Genomic DNA, 23038 nt, shown 5'->3' with positions numbered 1-23038 from the left:
GAGTTTTCAAGGAAAAAAAAGATGAGCGATATAACTAATTTTTTATCAAACCGTTATTTATTATTATTTTTTTAAAAGAAGAAAATAAAATAAGAGAGTGCAACTGAGTCCTGGTTTTGGACATCCTACATATTCCGGATTATAAGGGAATCAGGTCGTATGTAACTCAAGGAGAGTGGTGGAATGATGAGTTGCATGGTCGAGTGAGGTTCCGTCGAGGATCCGGTTTGCGGTTTAGTTTGTTACATCCAAATGAAAGAAAATTACATTAACGAAAAGGAAAATACAAAATCCTCTCTCATTTATTTATCTCTACTTATCGTCGTTTTACAGTGCCCGTGAAAGTTTTCACTAGTAAGACTCTCATTTTTACTTCTTTATTTTTCTTTTTCTTTTGCTTTCTTGTGTGAACAACTTGACAGTGTTCTATGTCGCGTGACAACCGTTGCTCATTGCATGCTTCTCTTGGCATTCTTGAAGGCATATCGGGAGGTCTTTATTTTGAAGGTTTTTGGATAGGGTTGGAAAGAAAGGACGGCATGAAGACTCAAAGTAGACTTAAAATTAGGGGGTTGTAGACTTACAACTCTTGGAATCGACTCTTTCAAAAGTGAAATAAAATCTTTGGCCCAGCTTCAGATACTGGGGATTTTTTTGGATTTCTTTTTTCAAATTTTTGACTCTTATTTGGTTGGATCGAACCGTGCTGCCTACATATCCTTTTTTAAAGGAATCAGGTCAAACGTTGTTCAAACATCCGACCTAACTATATTTTATTTTTCACCTTTCTTTCTATTTCTTTTTTTTTTCTTTTTTCTTTTTGTTTTCAAAACAAGTTGCCCCAACTTCTATTTTCTAGGGGTATGGACCTTTGATTTTTTTTTTTTAAATTTAAACTTTCTAAGAATTGCCCCAGTTTGTACTCTTGGACCATGGACTTTTCTATTCATTTTTTTTATTTCATTTAACTCGAAACTTGATTCCAAAAGAGAGTGGTCAAAGAAAATAACACAAGCTCAAAAGGGGTAACGAAGGGTATGGAGTGTTTGGATAGTAAAAAAAAGGGCCTCCCAGCCTCGAGAACGCCAAATATAGTATCATTTCGCGATTACAACATTGATGAACATGTCTGTCTTCTTGGTGTATCGTGGTCGAAAGACACTTTCCATCCATTAATGTCAAACTTTCCACCAAACTTCAATTGATACTTCCTCAAACCCGACCTGCACAATGATTTAAAGGTAAAGATCATTAACCTCCACGGGTATGACTATTTTAGTTCCACTTGAATTTTACCCGAGCTTAATTCCAAAGTGTTTCGACTCTTTATTCACCATCAAAAGTGTCTTTTTCTCAGTTATCTAATTCAAGACTAAATCAGTTTTCTAAGATCTGGCCAAAAATTCCGCATGCATGTCATGTTACTAGAACTAGCAGCGAAAGAACTAAGCATAGAATGACACAAAAGGACAAACTGTATTTCATTGAATAACGGATGGAAGGATTTGACGACAAGACAAACAAACTGAAATGTGGGTTACAACCCCGGATAACCTAGATAATAGAAAAGACGACAAAATAAGCTACCAAGACTCATCCCTGGCTAAAAAAGGAGTGACTTTCCAGTTGTTAGGGGATATCTTAGCCACGGACTTGCACATCCGCATTACTATGGCATTCAACAGTTTTGATTGCTTTGGATTCTGCACTCAAATTTTGACTTTTTGATCAAACCGTTCTCAATATTGGCTATCAAATTTCAGGAATAGCGGCATGAGAAATTTCATAGCAACCAATTTGCCAAAATACTTGGAAGAATTCTCATATCTCCCTATCATCACAGATCGTTTCACACAAAGCATATCCTGTTGCTCAAACCTGGTAAAAGTCAACCAACAATTGCCTCCATTGTTCACCACCAACTTGTCTACTTGCCTTTTCGTGACCTTAACTAGATCAACAATAGCAGTGCTTATTCCATTGGTTGAGAAGATGATAGAGTGATCTTGAATTATTTTCGTGACTCCCCATTGTAAACCAACAAACTGACAACCTTTTCCCCAGCAGAGTTGCCAGAGCTATCACATCTTCTTTTTACGGGGAAAGGAATTTTTTCACTTTAAGTGACATTATTGAAATGAGATTATTTTATTTAATTTTAAAGAGTCGCCACTTGGAATAATTATTTACAACGTCCCAAGTCGCCATTTATTTTAAATCCCAAATCAAGAAAATTTTGACTTTGTTTAAGTCTGCGAAACACAGAAGACCGGATAAGAAATTCTGTTAATCCGGGAGAAGGTGTGAGGCACTCCCAGATTTCGTAGTTTTAGCACGATCGCTTTACAATTACACCTGGCTTAATTATCGATTATTACATATTTTGAACCTATGTGTATTTTTACATTTTACCGCTTTTATTTGCATATTTTAATCCGTTTTAGGCATGTATGGAATTTATTTTAACAAGTCACGATGTTGCACACTTGTTGTTTTTATATACATCGTAAATCGCGCCACGTGAAACGTACCCGTGATTCACAACGTGTTTATTTTATTTATTTGAAGTTATTGATTAAGTCACGCGAACGTGCACTTGAGTTTGGGATTACATGTCGTAATTATGCCACAGAGCCGTACCCACAACTGCAACAATTTATTTAATTAGTGCACCTAAAGCAACTAACATGTATGAGTTATTTTTCTAAACTACTTTGAGATTATTGTGAAGGATATAGATTATGGAATTATTGTAGAGTAGCATCAAGTGAATTAATTTTAAAAAAGTATGTTAGCTTTGTTATTAAAGAAGAAAGGGGCCAACAACACATTATCACGAAAGTGGCCTGGCAGATGACTTATTTGCCCCATCAATCCATTTATCAAATTCGCTCAAACTAACAGACCATACTATTTTACGAAATGGGCCAGCAAGATTTCAGTAAAAATGGCGTGTGGTAGCCACTAAATAAGGTGGTATTTATTTTTTATCCACCAATTCTAATATTGAACAAAAATAGCCACTACTCTATTAAAATTAATATGAAAAGATATTTTTACACTTTCTTCTATTTCTTTTATTCCCAAACCCTTCCTTTATACGCTTCTCTCATTTAAGTTCAGAGCTAAAATTTCATAGGCAAAATTTCGCTCCCTCAATATTGTTCCTGTATGCAACTCTCTTCTCTCGATTTAAGTTTAGAGCCAAAATTTCATAAGCAAAATTTCGCTTCCTCAATATCGTTTCTGCCCAGCCCACAGCAATTCTCTGCGTATACTTTGTCCAACTTAATCTCTTCTCCTTTGTCATCTTCTCTGCAGCGAACCAGCTTGATTTTGCTTTTATGCATTTTTCTTTTTGTATATCTCTAATCATGATCAATGCTGTGTTTGTCATCATGTATGTGTGAAATGTCCAAAATAATGATTATAACTTGATTCGCTGAGAAATAAGGTGCGGATTTTTGTGAGAAAGTTATTGAGAATCTTTTGGTATTGAAATTTGTTTGTGGTTCAATCAATATATTGATTATGTAAGGACATTTCAGAAAAAATAGTCCTAAGAATTTGTAAGCTAATTGTGTTTAAGAATTTTAGTTAACTGTGCTTCTATTAAAGATGCATCTAATTAGGTCCTGAATTTTAGTTTTTTAGTTTAAATATTAAGGAAATTTCAGAAAAATAGTCCTACGAATTTGTAAGCTAATTTTAGTTAATTATGCTTATATTAAAGATGCATCTAATTAGGTTCTGGATTTTAATTTTTTAATTTAAATATTAAGGATATTTTAAAAAAATAGTCCAAAGAATTTGTAAGCTAATTTTAGTTAATTGTGCTTCTATTAAAGATGCATCTAATTAGGTCCTGAATTTTAGTTTAAATATTAAGGACATTTCAGAAAAATAGTCCTAAGAATTTGTAAGCTAATTTTAGTTTACTGTTCTTCTATTAAAGATGTATCTATTTAGGTCCTGAATTTTAGTTTTGTAGTTTAAATATTAAGGACATTTCAGAAAAATACTCCTAATGTTTACGTTCTATTTCCTTCTTTGAAGTGTGCTAATGGAAAGAGATCGTGTTTTCGAGTTTGATGATTGGCGTAATTCGATGAGCTATTGGAAAGGAGATTTTCAGTATAAAGAAATAATAAAAAGTTTCTTGTCGAACACGCAATGGAAGAAGTTGAGGGATGGTGTTTTCAGAATCTTTTTCCGATTACAAGATGTGAAGTTCTGTGGTAGACTTATTCATTGTGTGTTGCTTTCAAAAATTATAAGCAATGACTCGCATTCAATGACATTCAAGGTTTTTGATCATGAAGTAAAGTTTATACGTGAAGCGTCCCAGATAATTACTGGGTTGAAATGTTCTTCTTCAGTGGACTTCAAAGTTTTACCTGAAAGAGAGAATAAGCTTTCGAAAGTCTACTTCCCAGGAAAGGATAGAATCGAGTTAGGCGATTTGTGGCATTTTATTACTAGTCACCCATATGGTATAACTGTATCATTTGTAGGCAGCCATGACGATGTGGTGAAGTTGGCAATAATTTATTTTGTTGAATCTGTGTTGATGGGGAAGCTCAAGAATCGGAATGTGTCTGAGCGGGTAATGAAAATTGTAGATGACGATGAACTCTGCTCTTCTTTCAATTGGGGCTCTCTTTGTTATGAAAAGTTACTAAAATCATTGAAGAGTTGCTTGAAGCCCAAACAAAATACTTCAGATAATGAGAATGAGAATGAGAAAGAGAAAGATAAAGAGAAGGACAGTTATACTATACTTGGCTTCTATTTCGCCTTATGTGTTTGAATTATGGAAGTATTTCCAATTTTTCAGGAAAAATAATTTGTGAACTTCAGAGAATGTGGGTTCCCTCGGATGCTATGTTATTCAGATATGAAATCTCCACATTATGACACCCTATGTAAAAAGTACTTCCATAATAAAAAAGTAAATTAATAGGATTACTAGCTATTTTTTGGTTTATGTGTTTTAGTTCCGAATACTTACATTTTTTTTTCCTTATATAATAGTTATATCAGTTGCTCGAGATGGTACCATTTCTTTCTTCTGAAGTAGATGCGGAGCCCACTAGTGTGCATGTGCCATTGTCTCAAGATCAAAGTTTAATGCCTTCAACACAATTTGATGAAGTCTTGCTTAAGGAAATTGTTAACGTAGGTTTTCTGTCTTTGAATACCATTACTTTTTTATTTGCTTATTTTTGCTTAAGAGACTTTTTTATTTTTATGATTTTTGATTCAGAGATTATCGAAGAAGTTCAAAAAGGATATGGAGGCAGAATGTACTAGAATACATCAAAAAATAGCTTTATCAGAAAAAGGATTTAAAATGACATCAAGGTAATATCCTTAATTTCTGTGCTTGTAACTCTAAGTTAAGGACACTATGTCCTTAATTTTTGAGATTGTAACTCTAAGTTCAGGACTACATGTCTTTAACTTTTTAACTTGTAACTTTAAGTTCAGGACTACATGTCCTTATTTTTTGAATTTGGAACTCTAAGTTAAGGACTACCTGTCCTTAATTTCTATGCTTGTAACTCTAAGTTAAGGACCAAGTGTCCTTAATTTGTGAGCTTGTAACTTGAAGTTTAGGACTACATGTACTTAACTTTTTAACTTGTAACTCTAAGTTCAGGACTACATGTCCTTAACTTTTTAACTTGTAACTCTAAGTTCAGGACTACATGTCCTTATTTTTTGAACTTGAAACTCTAAGTTCAGGGCTACCTGTCCTTAATTTCTGTACTTGTAACTCTAAGTTAAGGACCAAGTGTCCTTAATTTGTGAGCTTGTACCTCTATGTTAAGGACCAAGTGTCCTTAATTTGTGAGCTTGTAACTTGAAGTTTAGGACTACCTGTCCTTAACTTTTTAACTTGTAACTCTAAGTTTAGGACTACATGTCCTTAACTTTTTAACTTGTAACTCTAAGTTCAGGACTACCTGTCCTTAATTTCTGTGCTTGTAACTCTAAGTTAAGGACCAAGTTTCCTTAATTTGTGAGCTTGTACCTCTATGTTAAGGATCAAGTGTCCTTAATTTGTGAGCTTGTAACTTGAAGTTTAGGACTACCTGTTCTTAACTTTTTAACTTGTAACTCTAAGTTCAGGACTACATGTCCTTAACTTTTTAACTTGTAACTCGAAGTTCAGGACTACATGTCCTTAATTTCTGTTCTTGTAACTCTAAGTTAAGGAACACTTGTCCTTAATTTGTGAGCTTGTACCTCTATGTTAAGGACCAAGTGTCCGTAACTTATAAGCAGCTAACATTCTGATTCTTATTTTAAATACTATCTCACAGGCTTTAAAGAAAAACCTAGGATCAAAGATTGATACTTTATTGAAGCTTCTTCTTGAAAAATCTCATGAAAGGACCACAGAGAGAGAACCTAGTGTTCCAATTAGCAAAGATGCAGTTGAATGGAATGGAATGTCAAGACCAGGAAAATCCAAAAGAGACAGTAACAGAAATAATTTGTAAATCTGGAGTGCAATCTCAGGATTTAGAAAATCCATTGGGAACAAGTATAAGTGAGATTGTAAGCAAATGTGTTGAAGGAATATATGATCTATCTACACCTCTCTCACTTAAAGAGAAATTTGAAAATCAAAATGATGCCAATCAAGGTTAGATGAAATTTTCATGATATGTTGAATGTTAGTTTTAGTAAACTATTAGTAACAAGTATTAATTATAAATGTTACAGAATCTTTTGAAGCTGCAAGGAAAGAAGATGGAGTAGATTATCAAGATGATGAAATTTCAAAAGAGAGAAGTGGAGGACAATCTCAAGACATAGAAAATACCTAAGAAACAAGCATAAGTGAGATTGTTTGCAAATGTATAGAAGGAACATATGATATCTCTACACCTCTCTCTCTTACAGACAATATTGGAAGCCAAAAAAATACTAGTCAAGATAATAATTTAACTCGCATGATCTTGACAGTTGCAAAAGGTTAGACGGAGTTTTTTTTTTATCTTATACATGTTTGTTTTAATCAAAGATTAGTAACTAGTACTAATTGTGTTAGCTCCTATAAATATTTTGCAGAATCTTGTGAACTTGAAATCGAAGAACATGGAGAACATTTACAAGATAAAGAAAATACAATCAATATGTCAGATCCATTGTCTGTTAAAGAAATACAAGAAGACAACGTGACCAACACAGGTATTGATTGTGTCCTTAATATTGTATTCATAATTCAAATTGTCAGGACATTTAAAAAATTATGTCCTTAGTTTTTGTCTCTTCATTTGACAATTTGTCATAGAATTGACGACTTGCAGCAAACTAATGTATATGTAGTGTTGCTTGCAGAGCAAAACAAAAATGAAGCCGTTAACCAATATACTAGAAAAAGGAAGAGAGATAGTATTGGTTTTGATGGTCCATCATTTGCTATTCTTACTCTTACTCCTCCGACTACACAAATGAGTATTGATGAGGGTTTGTCTATGGAGGTTGAAGGAAATGTTGAAGAAGAGCTTGGTCGAGGGGAAAGGAATAAGAAGCTTAGTTGGCAATTGAAATCTCATTTTGAACAGAAAAGAAAAAGAGGAACATCGATGGCGCACAATGAAAATACTCACAAGTATACGGGTTGGATAAAATCAAAATATACTCGTACATGTATTTTTCATTATGCCAAAGATGATGAAAACTTATTGAAGAAATTCATTGGGTGGTTGGGCAAGGAGAAAAGGAAAGGTCGCAAAAAAGTGTAAGTCCCTAAATGTATTCATTATTTCTTAATTGCTTACATTTGTGTCTTGAACTTGTAATTTTAAATTCGGGACTAAGTGTATTGAGCTTCCAACTCTAACTTCATGACTAAATGTCCTAAATTTTTTAGCTTGTAACTCTAAGTTAAGGATTACGTGTCCTTAGCTTTTGAGATTGTAAGTCTAAGTTCAAGACTAAGTGTCCTTAATTTTTTAACTTGTAACTGTAAGTTAAGGACTACCTGTCCTTAATTTTTTAATTTGCAACTCTAACTTTAGGTCCAAGTGTCCTTAATTTTTGAACTTCCACTCTAAGTTCAGGACCAATTATCCTTAACTTATGAGCTTGTTACTCTAAGTCCAGGACTTTAATTTATGAGCTTGTAAGTCTAAGTTCAGAACCAAGTGTCCTTAACTTTTGAACTTGTAACTATAAGTTAAGGACTACATGTCCTTAATTTTTGAATTTGCAACTCTAACCTCAGGACCAAGTGTCCTTAATTTTTGAACTTCCACTCTAAGTTCAGGACCAATTGTCCTTAACTTATGAGCTTGTTACTCTAAGTTCATGACTTTAATTTATGAGCTTGTAAGTCTAAGTTCAGGACCAAGTATCCTTAACATTTGAACTTGTAATTGTAAGTTAAGGACTACCCGTCCTTAATTTTTGAATTTGCAACTCTAACTTCAGGACCAAGTGTCCTAAACTTATGATATTGTTACTGTAAGTTCAGGACCAAGTGTCCTTAATTAGGAATAATTAGGAATTGAGGACTAACTTATAAACTTTCTAACTTTGATATTTTCAAAATTTTCAGGGGACAAACTGATATATATGCTGAGGATAATGGTGTGAGAAATAATCCATATAAATTGTACCATCAAAAAATCAATAGCAAAATGTTCTTCCTTGAGCTTGCAGATAGTAGCTTTGTACTTGATAATAAGGTTTGATAATTCACAAGGCATTTATTTTATTTCTTCTTAATTTATTATTTTTTAATTATTTATGACTGATGAATTTTTTTCTTTTTTTGCCTTTTTATAAAGCATATTGACGTTGCCCTGTATTATTTGAGAAAGAAGGAATGCTACCACCCTTGCGCCCATCCTTTTCGTTGCACAACTACATATATATTTTTTGATAACTATATGCTAATTGTGTATACGAATTTCAATGAAGATGCTTCAGATGAGTTTTGGTGTGATGATAATCAGTTGGTTCTCACACCATATGTGTGGGGTGACAATCGTAGATGTGGAATTGCTTGGACAGAGGTTGAGAAAATCGTTTTTCCATGTCGGCTTCCTTCAGAAGATAATGATGCTGTGACACATTTTTTTTGGGGGGTATTTGACTTGAATGAGAGAAAGATTGATGTGTACGATTCCATATATAGTGAGCCATATGAGCAAGGCATGAAACACATTGAAATGTATGCACGCATGATCCCCCACTTGCTAAAGTTCTCACAGTTTGAGAAAAATCACAAGTCTTTTGGAAATGCATTCAACAAATTTGATATTCAGTGGCAAAGATCACCACACCAAACTGGATCATACGTATTGTCATTTGCTATATAATTTATATGTATTTTAGATTTATTTTATTAAAGATATTGTTTAATTGACTCCATATCTTACATTTTTCTTAGGACTGATTGTGCTGCATTCCTAATCAAGTATATGGAGTTGTTGATGATGGGAAAGGATGTGGAGAAATTCCAACCTGAGGACATCAAACTTCAGAAAAGAACTTGTAGCAAATCTTTGGACACATGGAAAGTAAAAAAGAAATTCTGGTTATGATACACCATCAGAAAATGTCGGTGACAACTATGATAGTGAAAATGAAACTCCTTGCGCAAAGGAGCTGTAGTGTAGTTGTAAAGAATGTCAGCTATAGTGGAATTGGTATAAAATTGCTGTAAAGAATACATATGAATTTTGAAATATCCTGTAAATTATTCACAAGGCACTTTATTTTGTTTGCATAGCATAATTTTTTGGTCACAGCTATGCTAAATTATAGTTTCAGCAGTAATATGAAGGCATCGTGCTATGAATTTCTTTCTTTCTATTAACTATTGATTTGTCTATTTTTTCACAATTTTAAAGGGCCAATCTTTGATTAAATTGATTGAAGTTTTTAGAAATTTAAAGCAACATACATTGATTGTTGTAGAATTTCAGAATCTGTTAACTACATCCTTATTTGTTGAAGGATGAAAATAATATTCAGGACATATTTTTTTAAATGTGCTAAACTTCTGAAATATAGACAATAAACTGAGATTTTCAGAAGTTAAGGACATTTTAAAAATTTATGTCCTATATATTAGATTCATATTTCAAATGTTCAGGACGTTTCAAAAAATTATGTCCTGAAATCTACTTGTACCAATCTCATTTCAAAAATAAGATATAGCAAGATCTGTTTAGCAAGCTGCAGATGTCAAGTTTTATAACTACTGATTTGTCCATTTTAAATTGCCAGTCTTTTATTAAATCTGTAGAAATATAGCAAAATATACATTAATTGTTGTAGAACTTCAGGACATAATGTTCATAAACGTCATGATTTGTTGAAGGATGAAAATAATATTCAGGACATATTTTTCTGAAATGTCCTGAACTTCTGGAAATTTAGACAATAATCTGAGATTTTCAGAAGTTAAGGACATTTTAGAAATTTATGTCCTTAATATTAGATTCATACTTGAAATTTTCAGTACTTTTAAAAGATTATGTCCTTAAGTTTTACTTGTACCAATCTGATTTTAAAAATAAAGATGTAGCAAGCTGCAGGCGTCAAATTATATAAAGAAAAGAACTTTCTTGTTTACTTACGGTAAGAATAAAATCTCATAAACAGTAATTGGTCCGACAAAGGTAAATTAAACTCCCAGAAAAAGAAAAAGAAACAAAGAGCACGTAAGCGCAAAGAAACTTTAAAAATTCAGGATATCTTTTATATAACCATCTGCTAATGTTTACTTGCTCAAATAAAAATAATATAAATGAATCCAATTTATAGAATATAAGTGGATATATCTATTATTCTCTATGCTTCCTTGAAAATGGATGGACTGCCGGAGAATATATACAAGATGTTCTATTATGACCAATTCTTCTGCAACGACCACATTTGAATGTTATTTTTGATGATTCAGTAGCTGGAATATGCCTTTTCTTCTGCCTTCTACCTGGCGGGACTTTGAAATCTGGAGGTTTAACAATTTGTGACTTAACACTCTCTGGTACAATCCAAGAATCCGTATGTCCTACAGGATGTATTTGTCTTTCATATGTTTTCAGTCAAGATTCCTTTAAGTACCAGTCCGAGCAGAAATTGGACTTCTTGATGTTTCTCTTCTCAATAGCTGCAATTGCATATATACATGGTAATTCATTAAATTGAAACTGAAAACAATCACATGTTCTTTTGTTTAAGTCCACCAAGAAAGTAATTCCTTCTTCCTTAACTCTAGAACGCCATGAATCAACACGGAAGACCTTCAAAGTTGAAAAACTATAAGTTAGTACATTATGTTAAATTATCATTAAAATAATAAGCTAAAGTAAGAACATAATACTTACATTTAAAGTAAAAGCTAAATCTATCTTTTTTTTCAATTCCCTTTCTACCCAACAAAAAACGTCATAAAAAGTTCCTTCTGCTTCATTTCTTCTTTCATAAAACCAACGTTGCAGCTTCACTTGGATGAAATCCATCATTCTTAATATAGGCAGCTCCCTTGCTTCTAATAGAACAAAATTCATTGACTCAACTATGTTTGTTGTGAGCATGTCATATCTTCGTCGTGGACTACAAGAACGTGCCCACCTTTCCGGTGGTTCTTCCATCAAGTAGTCAAAATTCTTCTTATCAACTTTTGCTATATCTGACATGTATAGATCAAATTCTTTGCGCCTGTATACTCTTGCAGCACTTTGGAAAAGTTTTATGACCTCACTTTTCACTTTTCTTCGCTTTAGGTTCTGCTCCAAATGATAGATACAAATCCCATGGTGGCTTTCAGGATATACCTTTGCAATGCCATGTGCAATAGATTGATGCCTGTCCAATAAAAAAATTAAATTATCACGGCTCCCAATTGCATTGCGAAACTCACTAAAGTACCACTCATAGGAATTATTATTTTTAGATTGTGCAATTCCAAAGGCTAGTGGAAATATTTGATTATTTGCTGTAACGACCCGACCAATTATTTTGAATATTATAACACGGTTCCCCTATTTACTGCATAATGTATGTCTTGCAATTGATTTATGACTTATCGGGTTAGTTGGTTCGGGTCCGAAAGGAACTCGGAGTGAAATGAGACACTTAGTCTCATAATTTAAAAATTTACGTTAGAAAAGTGGATCGGATATGGATCTATATGTAAATGACCTCGGGTTTGAATTTTGATGGTTCCGTTAACTCCGTTAGGTGATTTTGGACTTAGGAGCGCACCCGGAATATGATTTGGAGGTCCGTGGTAGAATTAGGCTTGAATTGGTGAAATTGAAAATTTGGCGATTTTGGTCGGCAGTGGAAAATTTGATATCGGGGTCGGGATGGAATTCCGGAAGTTGGAGTATGTTCGTAATATCATTTGTGATGTGTGTTCAAAATTTGAGGTCATTCGGACGTGGTTTGGTTGGTTTCGATATCGGTTGTTGAATTTGGAAATTTAGAAGTTCTTAGGCTTGAATCCGAGGGTAATTTGATGATTTGACGTTGTTTTGAGTGATTCGAAGGTTCGACTAAGTTGGTATGTTGATATATGACTTGTTGGTATTTTTGGTTGAGGTCCCGGGGGTCTCGGGATGATTTCGGATGGGTATCGGGGAGTTTGGAAGTTGGAAAATGCAGCTGGAGCTGCTGTTCTGGTGTGTCCGCACCTGCGGATTGGGAACCGCAGGTGCGATGATCGCAGGTGCGTGGGAGGCTTGCAGATGCGGAGATGGAGGCCTGGGTCTTGGTCACAGATGCGAAGAGTGGGTCACACCTGCGGGCTCGCAGGTGCAAGGAGGTTGCCGTAGGTGCGAAGCCTGGTTGGTTAAGTGGAATGCATAGGTGCGCACCTGTGTCCGCAGATGCGGAAGCGCAGGTGCGATGAAGGGCCCGCAGGTGCGAAAAACCTGGGCAAAAACCATAAATAGAACCCTTCGCGAATTTGGTTCATTTCCACCATTTTCAAGTTGGTTTGTGGAGCTTTTGGAGTGATTTTTGAAGGGTGATTCAAGGGCTATCAACGACGTAAGTTGCTTGAGCCCTAATACTTGTATATATAGTGATTTTCCGTTGTTTAGTCATTGTAATTAGTGAAAATGAGGGGTTAGGACTTGAAATTTTTGGAGAGTAATTTAAGGATTTGAAGGACCAAACGATGTCGGATTTTGATGAATTTGGTATGGTTAGACACGGGAGAGGTCAAGGTTTATTATTCTGCCAGTTTTGACTGATTTCGAGATGTGGGCCCGGGGGTCGGGTTTTGGTCGGTTTCAAATTTTTGGCATAATTTGATAGTTTTTTTTGTGGAATTCATTCCATTAATGTATATTGATGGTATTGTACTGATTGTGTATAGATTCAGAGCATTTGGATATTTACGTTGTTAAGGTAAGTAACGGTTTTAACTCTGACTTTGAGGGTATAAATCCGAAGAATTTGATATCGTGTGATGGTTTGGAAGTGATACTCACGCTAGGTGACGAGCGTGTGAGTGTGCACCGCAAGGGATTGAGACTTGGTCCGTCCCGTGAGGCTGTGAGGCTTAATGGCTATTATCTGTGGTTATGTGTTTATTTATTGTTGAACTTGTTTGCCTTCATGTTAGAGATCATGCTTAGCCTTTATTCATACTCACATTATTTGCACTCAGTCATAGAAATTATTGTACCTGTTTACCTCAGTCTCTATTATTTGCTAATATACGGTGATACTTGATGTGGGCTGTGTTCCCTTATTTGTTGATGATGGTGAGGCTAGTGAGGTACATGATTGAGTGAGGCCGAGGTCCTGGTTGTGAGGATATTAATACCATAGCGCGTGAGTTGACCGTGCGGGTCCAGGTATTGATACTATAGCGAGTGAGTTATCCGCGTAATACGTGAGTTGACCATGCGGATCCAGGTATTGATATGATGGCACGTGAGTTGTACGTGCTTAGCGCTTGGACTTTGGGAGCCCCTCCGGAGTCTATACACACCCCAAGTGAGCGCAGAGTGTTGAGTGTTTTGAGTATTGAGTGCTGAGTGCGAGTGATGAGTGATGGAGTGGCACTGTTGTGAAGTTGTATTTATTTGTGTGGTTGCTGCATTTATCCATTAAACTTATTTGTGGCAATTGCTGAGTTATGTAATTTACCTGTTTATTTCTGTTTATATTTTAAATTGTGAAAAATAAATAATTGGACTGTTTTACTTAGCTCGTCACTATTGCTCAGTTCCTTAGTTATTTCTGTTACTTGCTGAGGTGGTTGTACTCATGCTGCACCCTGCACTTTATGTGCAGATTCAGGTGAGTTACAACGCGACGATCGTTGAGTTCAGGCCGACTATCTGTGGAGATTGCAAGGTAACTGCTAGCATCCGCAGGACCTTGTCACTCCTTTTATCATTTCTTCTTTTGGATTGTATTGACAGTTAGACAATTTCATTTCTTAGTTCATAGATTTAGATGCTCATGACTTAGTGACACCCCGATGTTTGGGGCTCATTTCCGTATTTTTAAAATTATATTTAAAGTTGATTTAGTTTATGAGAAATTCAAATGTTGAAATGCTTTATTAATTTCTTATAATCGGTTTAGTAGTAATATTTTGGGGAATAGGCTTGCCTTGTAATACGATAGGCGCCATCACGACCATGGTTAGATTTTGGGTCGTGACATTTGCATCCTTTGAAACTGAAATCATTAAAACACCACGATATTTTGACTTCAAAAAGGTTGCATCAACAGCAATCACTGGTCTACAATGATTCCAACCAGCTATTGATAATCCATATGCATAAAACATAAAAAGAAACCTGAAAATACAGTTTAATAGAAGGTTAAAAATACAGGACACCAAATTCTTAACATTTACACTGCACACATCAAAGTTAAGGACACCATGTCCTTAACATTTTCACTACACACATCAAAGTTAAGGACACCATGTCTTTAACTTTTTCACTACACACATTAAAGTTAAGGACACCATGTTCTTAACTTTTACAATGCACACATCAAATTTAAGGACACCATGTCCTTAAGTTTTTCACTGCACACATTCAAGTTAAGGACACCATGTCCTTAACATTTTCACTGCACACATCAAAGTTAAGGATAACTTGTCCTTAACTTTTACAATGGACACATCAAAGTTAAGGATACCATGTCCTTAACTTTTACAATGCACACATCCAAGTTAAGGACACCATGTCCTTAACTTTTTCACTGCACACATCCAAGTTAAGGACAGCTTGTCCTTAACTTTTACAATACACACATCAAAGTTAAAGACACCATGTCCTTAACTTTTACAATGCACACATCCAAGTTGAGGACACCATGTCCTTAACTTTTTCACTGCGCACATCAAAGTTAAGGACACAATGTCCTTAACTTTTACAATGCACACATCAAAGTTAAGGACACCATGTCCTTAACTTTTTCACTGCACATATCCAAGTTAAGGACACCATGTCCTTAACATTTTCACTACATACATCCAAGTTAAGGACACCGTGTCCTTAACTTTTACAATACATATATCAAAGTTAAGGACACCATGTCCTTAGCTTTTTAACTACACACATCGAAGTTAAGGACACCATGTCCTTAACATTTTCACTGCACACATCCAAGTTAAGGACACCATGTCCTAAAGTTTATAAAACAGACTAATAAACTCTTTTTGATTCTTTACCTGTTATTGTCGTCTATTTTTATGTTAGTGTATGTTCCCGGGTTTTTACTTTTCATCATATACAAGTATGAAGATAATAATTCATAATTCTCTTCAAGAGTTCCTCTTATTAAAGCTGAAGCACGTTGAATAGAACGCCACGCCTTGTGATAACCAATGTCTAGTCCATGCAATTTTTGCATTTCTGCCATGACAAAGGCTGGTGTAACTTCAAACCTTTGGTCTCGAAGATTGTCGATAATGTAACCACTAATCAACTTTGAAGTGGCATGCCTTTGATCAGCTTTCATAGTGTTAACTGAGCAGTCATGATTTTTCTCAATCTTTACTATCTTGAAGAGTGTTGAATCTTTAATTCTGAAAGCACGCACACACCACCTACACCTATCATCATTGCATTTCAACGAATATCTTGTTGAGCTTGATCTAACAACCTTGAATTTAAAATGTCCTTTAATTGCTATATTCGAAAAATAGTTAATTATACTCTTCTTTTTGTCAAATATTGATCCCACTTTTATTTCATCCAACGAAGCATTTTCTCTTAATATCGTAGTTGGAGATTCTTTTTGTTTCGAATTTGAGCTTCGTCTAGTTAGTTGAGTAAAGGTTTTTTCAGCAACTTCTTCTATTACTGGTGCACTCTCTAAGACTTGAATACCCAAAGCTTGTTCATTGTCAATCTCTATAATACTTTGTCCTTCCACTTGAATAGAATCAAATATTTGAAGCACCTCTTCAGTTATTGGTTGAGCTCCAACCACATCTATTTCCATTATTTGTTGGCATTTATCTTGATTGTCTTGTTGAGTTTCTGTATTGACATGTTCAAAGGTGCTTGTAGAACCAAAAACTCTTTCCGAAACATCAACAATGAAACGACAGCCCTTGAAGAGTGAATGACTTTTTAGTAACTCTATACATGTGTGAAGATCTAAATCTTTGGATAAAAGCATTCCCTTACTTGTTCCCAGATTGACATCAAACCATATCATTGCTTCAAACTTGTCTCTATCCAATTCAATAACTTCAAAGACCTGGTTAATGAAATCTTCAAATCGAATTGCCTCAGGTACTAGAACAAGCTTTGTTTGATTATCAAGATATTTATAGTCTGCAGTCCGTCTACCATTAAAAGCTATACATATTGTATTCATCCTGCAAGTCAAGAAAATGGGAAATTCAGGACATATTTATACAACAATCGTGAAGTTAAGGACACGATGTCCTAAACTTTATCAATACAAGTTGCAAAACATAGGACACTATGTCCTTAATATTTAGAACAACAGTCATAAAATTAAGAACATCATGTCCTAAACTTTATCAATATAAGTTGCAAATACAGGACACTATGTCCTTAATATTTACACAATAGTCATGAAGTTAAGGACATCATGTCCTAAATTTTATCAGTACAAGTTGTAAAAACAGGACACTATGTCCTTAATTTTTACACGGTAGTCATGAAGTTAAGGACATCATGTCCTAAACTTTATCAGTACAAGTTGCAAAAACTGGACACTATGTCCTTAACTTTGATGTGTGCAGTCAAAATATTAAAGATATGGTATCTTTAACTTGCATGTGTGCAGTGAAAAAGTTAAGGACATGGTGTCCTTAACTTGGATGTGTGCATTATAAAAGTTAAGTACATGGTGTCCTTAACTTTGATGTGTGCATTTTAAAAGTTAAGGATAAGGTGTCCTTAATCTTGATGTGTGCAGTGAAAATGTTAAGGACATGGTGTCCTTAACTTTGATGTGTGCAGTGAAAATATTAAGGACATAGTGTCCTTAACTTGGATGTGTGCAGTGAAAAAGTAAAGAATATGGTGTCCTTAACTTTATCAATACAATTTGCAAATATAGGACACTATGTCTTTAATATTTAGAACAACAGTCATGAAGTTAAGGACATCGTGTCCTTAACTTTATCAATATAATTTGCAAATACAGGACACTATGTCCTTAATATTTAGAACAACAGTCATGAAGTTAAGGACATCGTGTCCTTAACTTTATCAATACAATTTGCAAATACAAGACACTATGTCCTTAATATTTAGAACAACAATCATGAAGTTAAGGACATCATGTCCTAAACTTTATCAATACAAGTTGCAAATACAGGACACTATGTCCTTAATATTTAGAACAACAGTCATGAAGTTAAGGACATCGTGTCCTTAACTTTATTAATACAAGTTGCAAAACACAGGACACTTTGTCCTTAATATTTTTTAGAACAATAGTCATGTTAAGGACACCAAATCTTTAACATTATGTCCTCAATATTTACAGAACAATCACAGAGTTAAGGACGCGATGTCCTTAATGTTATCAATACAGAAAAGAAAAAAAAAATCAAATTCCTAACATCTTATTCTTCAGTAACGAAATAAAAATCCACACAAACACACAAAAACATATAGAGATATCTGAAACTTTAGAACTTACTGTAATTTTATAGTGAATTTTGGACGAGAAAGTTGAATTCTGAACTTAGAGTGAAAGTTTGAAATCGGAAGAGAATCTTCTGCAATTTTGGACGATCACAACAATTCTCTGCACGTAAGTTTGAGCTGCTGCTGATCGTAAATAAGGAGCGTATGCATCAGCGAAATCCTATATAACAGAAGGGTATTTTCGTCCGGACGGGTAAAATTTTATTAAAGCAGTGGCTAAAAACTAAATATATTTAAAACAATGGCTTAAAAGTAAATACATGTGTTATTACTGACTACCTGTTCACATCTCCCAAGATTTCACTCAAATTGTTTCTTAGAGGCTTAAACAGACGGCCCTCTAAACTTGTAAAACTAATCATTGACCCAATTAAAGTCTCGTGACCCCAATTAACTACCTCAAACTCACTGCTATCCAAGTTCTAAACAGAATTTAATGTTCAATGAAGCATTCAAAAATTTCTCATCAAAGATACATTAATTAACAGAAAACCAAGCAAAACACATGGAAAACGATACATGAACAAACAAAAATTTAAAAAGAAAACGACTAAGAAAGGTAAGAATGAACCTTTATACTCAGCAAATAATCTTCTTCAATAGATCAAAACATGAAACTCCCAACGTCATCAAAATACCCGCGACAGGAACACTCGAACGGCGACCTCGACGGACTGAACGTGGGTGGTCTTACACAGCTGAAACAAAGTTCTGCTCGTCGACAAATATGGTGTGATGGCGACTGTTTTTGGGGTGGTTTGGTGTTGCGTTTCAGCTACTTTTGAAGTTGTTTTTCTGGTGGTTTGAGGTTGTTTTAAGGTGGGAAAAGAGCTGGTTTTAGGGAGTGGTTTGAGGTCATTTTCGGACTGTTTTGCAGCCCAATCACACTTGAATCGTATAGTACTTCCTCTGTTTTAATTTGTTTGACAATGTAAACAAAGAATATTTTAAAATTTATGATTTTAAACATGATATAGTATATGCATAACCGTAAGAATGTTGAAATTTATAATCTTACATATGTCATAACATTTTTATAATTATAAAGATTTTTAGTAAGGAAATATAAAAATCTATTATTATTATTATTATTTAACGAACTAATAAGAAAATAGTATCAAACAAATAGAACAATGAGACTAGTGTCTTTCTAATAGTGTTTGAACATGTGAAAGAAAAAAGAAGACATGTGAAAGTTAGTGGTTTTGGAGGAGAATTTTCAGGAATGATTTTTGGGAAATGTTTTTGGGGAAAAACTTGCATCTGGATAACTATTTGTCTTAGAAAAATGTTTATGGGAAGGTTGTGTATATGTTTTTCAGAAACAAAAGAAAGTGTCACTGATCTATAATTTTCAATAAAATTCAAACATTAATATGAGTCTCACGTATAAAGTATTAAATAGATTGCACTTATTACATTACAATCGCTCGACCAAGTAACAGAATAAGTTGAAAGAATATTATTGGAGAAAAAAATAAAAGATGATTCTACCCCTTGATATGCTTTCATGTTTTGGACGGAACCAACCGCTGAGTTGATTCCTCTCTGGAAATCTAATGTAGCTATCGAGGTTTAGCATGTGCTTCTTCTGTGATCCTCTTTTACGGAAAGCAAACTACAATTATCTACTTCTATGCAGAGATTATAACAAAAATAAATATAATAAAATAATCACCTAGCCTCTCGATCCACAAAACATAATAAATTAGTAGTATTAATTTCCAAAATATTATTTTCCTAATACTTCATCAGTGTCAAGTATGGTCTATGGAGAAGTCAAAACTTAAAATTTATTTGGTTGAAACATTTTAAAGGTGTGTAAAAGGTATAAGCTTGTATAAGGTTTTGTGCGTAAAAAATTGCTCGTAAAACTACGATATCAAAGGATTTGCATATAAGTTGGTAGGGTGTACATGAACTGGGTTGGTTCGGTTTCGATTTTTATCAAAATCAATCCAAAACACCTATATCGGTTTGGTTTGATTTGGTTTTGTCGATTTTTTCGTATTTTTTTTGTTATATGGATATTATTTCAATCTTATTTTGTTAATGTTATAGATAAAGTTTTGATAAGTGAATATATGTTAAGTAAAAATTTAAAAAACTGACAAACATATGATCTATTAAAATATTCTTATGGGAGAATTGTTTTAGTAATACATGATAGTTATTTTCTTAGTCATCTAATAATAATTTTTCATTCAAGTGCACTTTTAAGATTAACCAAATTTAATAATTAGACATAAAAATCAGTATGAAACCTAAATAATGATATGTTCAATTTAATTTTAAAATTATCGAAATACCATTTCAAATTCAAAAAATATATAAAAATTTAACAGATCTTGACATACGAATATGAAAGAGCAAAGAGATTAATGCATTTCAATAACACTTGATAAGAAAGTGATGATATAATCTACTATTTAAAGTAAATAAAAATGGATGCACTTCATAGTTCTATTAAATATTACATCTCACGAGAGGATCTCAAATATTTTTTAAAGAAAATTCTATATGAAGTCTTACAAGTATATATAAAAATTAGATATTTATATGTCGGTTTGGTTCGTATTTTTTTTACTCAATACCAAATCAAACCAACTAATCAAATTTTTTAATCGATTTGGTGCGATTTTTCGATTCGGTTTGAACACCCTACAAGTTGGATGAGAACATCCGCGAAGAGCTGCGCCGTCACATCTCCTCCCACAATTTTTCCGATATGTAGGTGCCTTTCAGAGCAGGTCCCAGCCACGTCGATAATGGTAATTCTCTCTATGAGATTTGTGACCTTTGTGGAGTTAATTCGGAGCAGAATATCGAGCAAGTAACCATGTTTGTAACTTATGCGTGCACGATGAGAGTGACAAGCTCACTGGCCTGCTAATTAAACATTCTACGACCCTTATCGTGCGTTTTAGTTTTTTGCATGCTGAGTAGGCTTATCTTACCTCAAAGTGTAAAACCAACATTTTGTCACTATATATATATATATATATATATATATATATATATATATATATATATATGCCCGTAAAATTTTACCTAAAATCCGAGGTTTCGTGGCGCCGAGGGAGTTGAAGGAATCATTTTGCAGGCCATGACATTTCTGCGGTCCACTATGCGACCGCAGAACTACTTTTTGGGCCGCAGAGTGAAGCAGAGCTTGAGCAAATTTTGAGAACCATTATGCGGCCCATTATGCGACCGCATAACTATTTCATGAGCCGCACATCCGTCACAGAAGCCAGCATTAGAAATTTCGGAAGGAGGTTCTACGGTCCTTTATGTGACCACCGAATTGGTCTGCGCACCGCAGACCTGTCGCATACCTGCACAGAAATGCCCAGATCCGGAGGGTCATTATGCGGTCCATTTTACGGACCGCAGAAGTATTATACGACCCATTATGCGACCACAGATCTGCATCGGGGTTTCATTTTTTCTAATTTCATAACCCGGCCCTATTTCGAAATATAGTCGTTAGGGACCATTTGTAAAGAGAAAGTCTGATATTTCTAGAGAGAGGAAGTGCCATAGAGTGAGAGGGGAAGCTCCTAAGCTTATTGTTCATCAATTCTTGCTCAAAAGTTGGAGAATTCACAAGGAAAACTCACTAGGTCTTCGTCCTAGAGGTAAGATTCTACTCCCTAGCCTTTAATTTTGGGATTTAATTGAAAATAGGTAATGAGAAAAGCAATTCTTGGGTGTGGGAGTTGTTCATTATGCATGCAATATAATATTAAGATTTGTGTGAAGATTGTTGAGCTCATTTGGGTAGACTTTGGGCAGTGAGATGAAGGAATCCATCATAGGAGGACCTTGAAATCATAATGTCCACCTAGTGCTTGATAAAATGCTCAAATGAGCTGGAACCATGAACTCCTTCCTAATTTGTATTCAATTTTGTTATGTTTCTAAATAGATCGAAGTTGCTAAGATTTCCGAAAGATTGTAGTAATTTAAGGAAGCTCAAAGCGAGGTATGTTGGCTAAACTTCTCTCTTAGAATTGATGTCCTTGTATGTCTCGAGTTATTCATTATACCTTGACTATTCTGAGAAAGCTTTGTTTCAAAAGATATATGTTCAATATATATTCCAAATGCTCTTGTCATATTATGTTACTATTTGAGAATGTGTTCAAAGTATGGGTTGCGTATCTAAATGTTATGACTTCAAGTCGTGTTTCAAATGAAAGCTATTATGCCAAATTGTGTAGAAATCTCAATGTGCTTAAGACTTTTATTTGCTCACACGCGTACTCAAAGTCTTGAATAGAAATGCTTTGTTGTTTATGATCCGTGATGATGTTTGAAAGTGAAGAGGTGAGCATGAAATATGAAATACGACCAACGTGTCAAGAATGATATTACATTTGAGCCACTAGTGCCAATGAAACTGAGAAACGTGTAAAAGATGTTGAAATGCATTATAAATCCTTTAAATAATAAACACTTTGGGAGTATCGTTAGTCACCAAGGAAGGGTAGGTTGAAATAGCCTAACCCCGAAACTAAACGTACCAATGTAGGAGTGAATTGTGATTATTTCCCTATTTGGGATGAGATTGATGTGATGAGAATATTCCCCTTTATTGGGATGAGATAATTGCTAGAAAAGGGTGATGTCGATCCACACACATTGTGGTGAGACGGTCTAGCCGGTCGGGTCGTGATTGGATGCCATACCGCACACATGGTGGTGATTGTGCTTGAAATTGTGATTTAGATAATGATTGAAATCATGATAGTGATTGTGATTGTGGTTGATGTCTTTGGGTGAGACGGCCTAGCTGATCGGGCCGTGATCGGACTCCGTGCTAATATCACGATGGTATATCGGTGCTAAGATCTCCCAACCTAAAATAATGAAAATTTACTTGA

The 23038-nt window shown here is 34.5% G+C and overlaps 2 protein-coding genes across 2 annotated transcripts; one reads left to right on the top strand and one right to left on the bottom strand.

The window, feature by feature from the left end:
- Positions 1 to 4063: 4063 nt before the first annotated feature.
- On the top strand, positions 4064 to 4810 carry LOC104102923 (uncharacterized). Its single transcript, XM_009610765.1, has one exon. It carries the CDS (start codon positions 4064 to 4066, stop codon positions 4808 to 4810), a length of 747 nt encoding a protein of 248 aa, XP_009609060.1.
- Positions 4811 to 11075: 6265 nt separating this feature from the next.
- Positions 11076 to 18511, bottom strand: LOC138908668 (uncharacterized). Its single transcript, XM_070199350.1, has 5 exons — positions 18429 to 18511; positions 15683 to 16840; positions 14709 to 14798; positions 11358 to 11838; positions 11076 to 11273 (listed from the first exon to the last, which is right to left on the bottom strand). The coding sequence occupies exons 1-5, from the start codon at positions 18509 to 18511 to the stop codon at positions 11076 to 11078; spliced, it is 2010 nt and encodes a 669-aa protein (XP_070055451.1).
- Between the last annotated feature and the right edge of the window lie 4527 nt (positions 18512 to 23038).

This window comes from Nicotiana tomentosiformis, chromosome 3 (assembly GCF_000390325.3).
Source record: "Nicotiana tomentosiformis chromosome 3, ASM39032v3, whole genome shotgun sequence".
NCBI lineage: Eukaryota > Viridiplantae > Streptophyta > Magnoliopsida > Solanales > Solanaceae > Nicotiana > Nicotiana tomentosiformis.
This window is presented reverse-complemented; position numbering and strand designations above follow the sequence as displayed.

Bases quoted from the DNA above. Each gene is read 5' to 3' on its own strand.
- LOC138908668 (XM_070199350.1), bottom strand. From the start codon at position 18,511: ATGATTAGTTTTACAAGTTTAGAGGGCCGTCTGTTTAAGCCTCTAAGA. The intron at 16,841-18,428 runs GTAGTCAGTAAT...CTTGACTTGCAG, and splicing joins ATCTTGGGAGATGTGAACAG to GATGAATACAATATGTATAG. The intron at 11,839-14,708 runs GTCAAAATATCG...TTTATTGGACAG, and splicing joins GTTGATGCAACCTTTTTGAA to GCATCAATCTATTGCACATG.
- LOC104102923 (XM_009610765.1), top strand. From the start codon at position 4,064: ATGGAAAGAGATCGTGTTTTCGAGTTTGATGATTGGCGTAATTCGATG.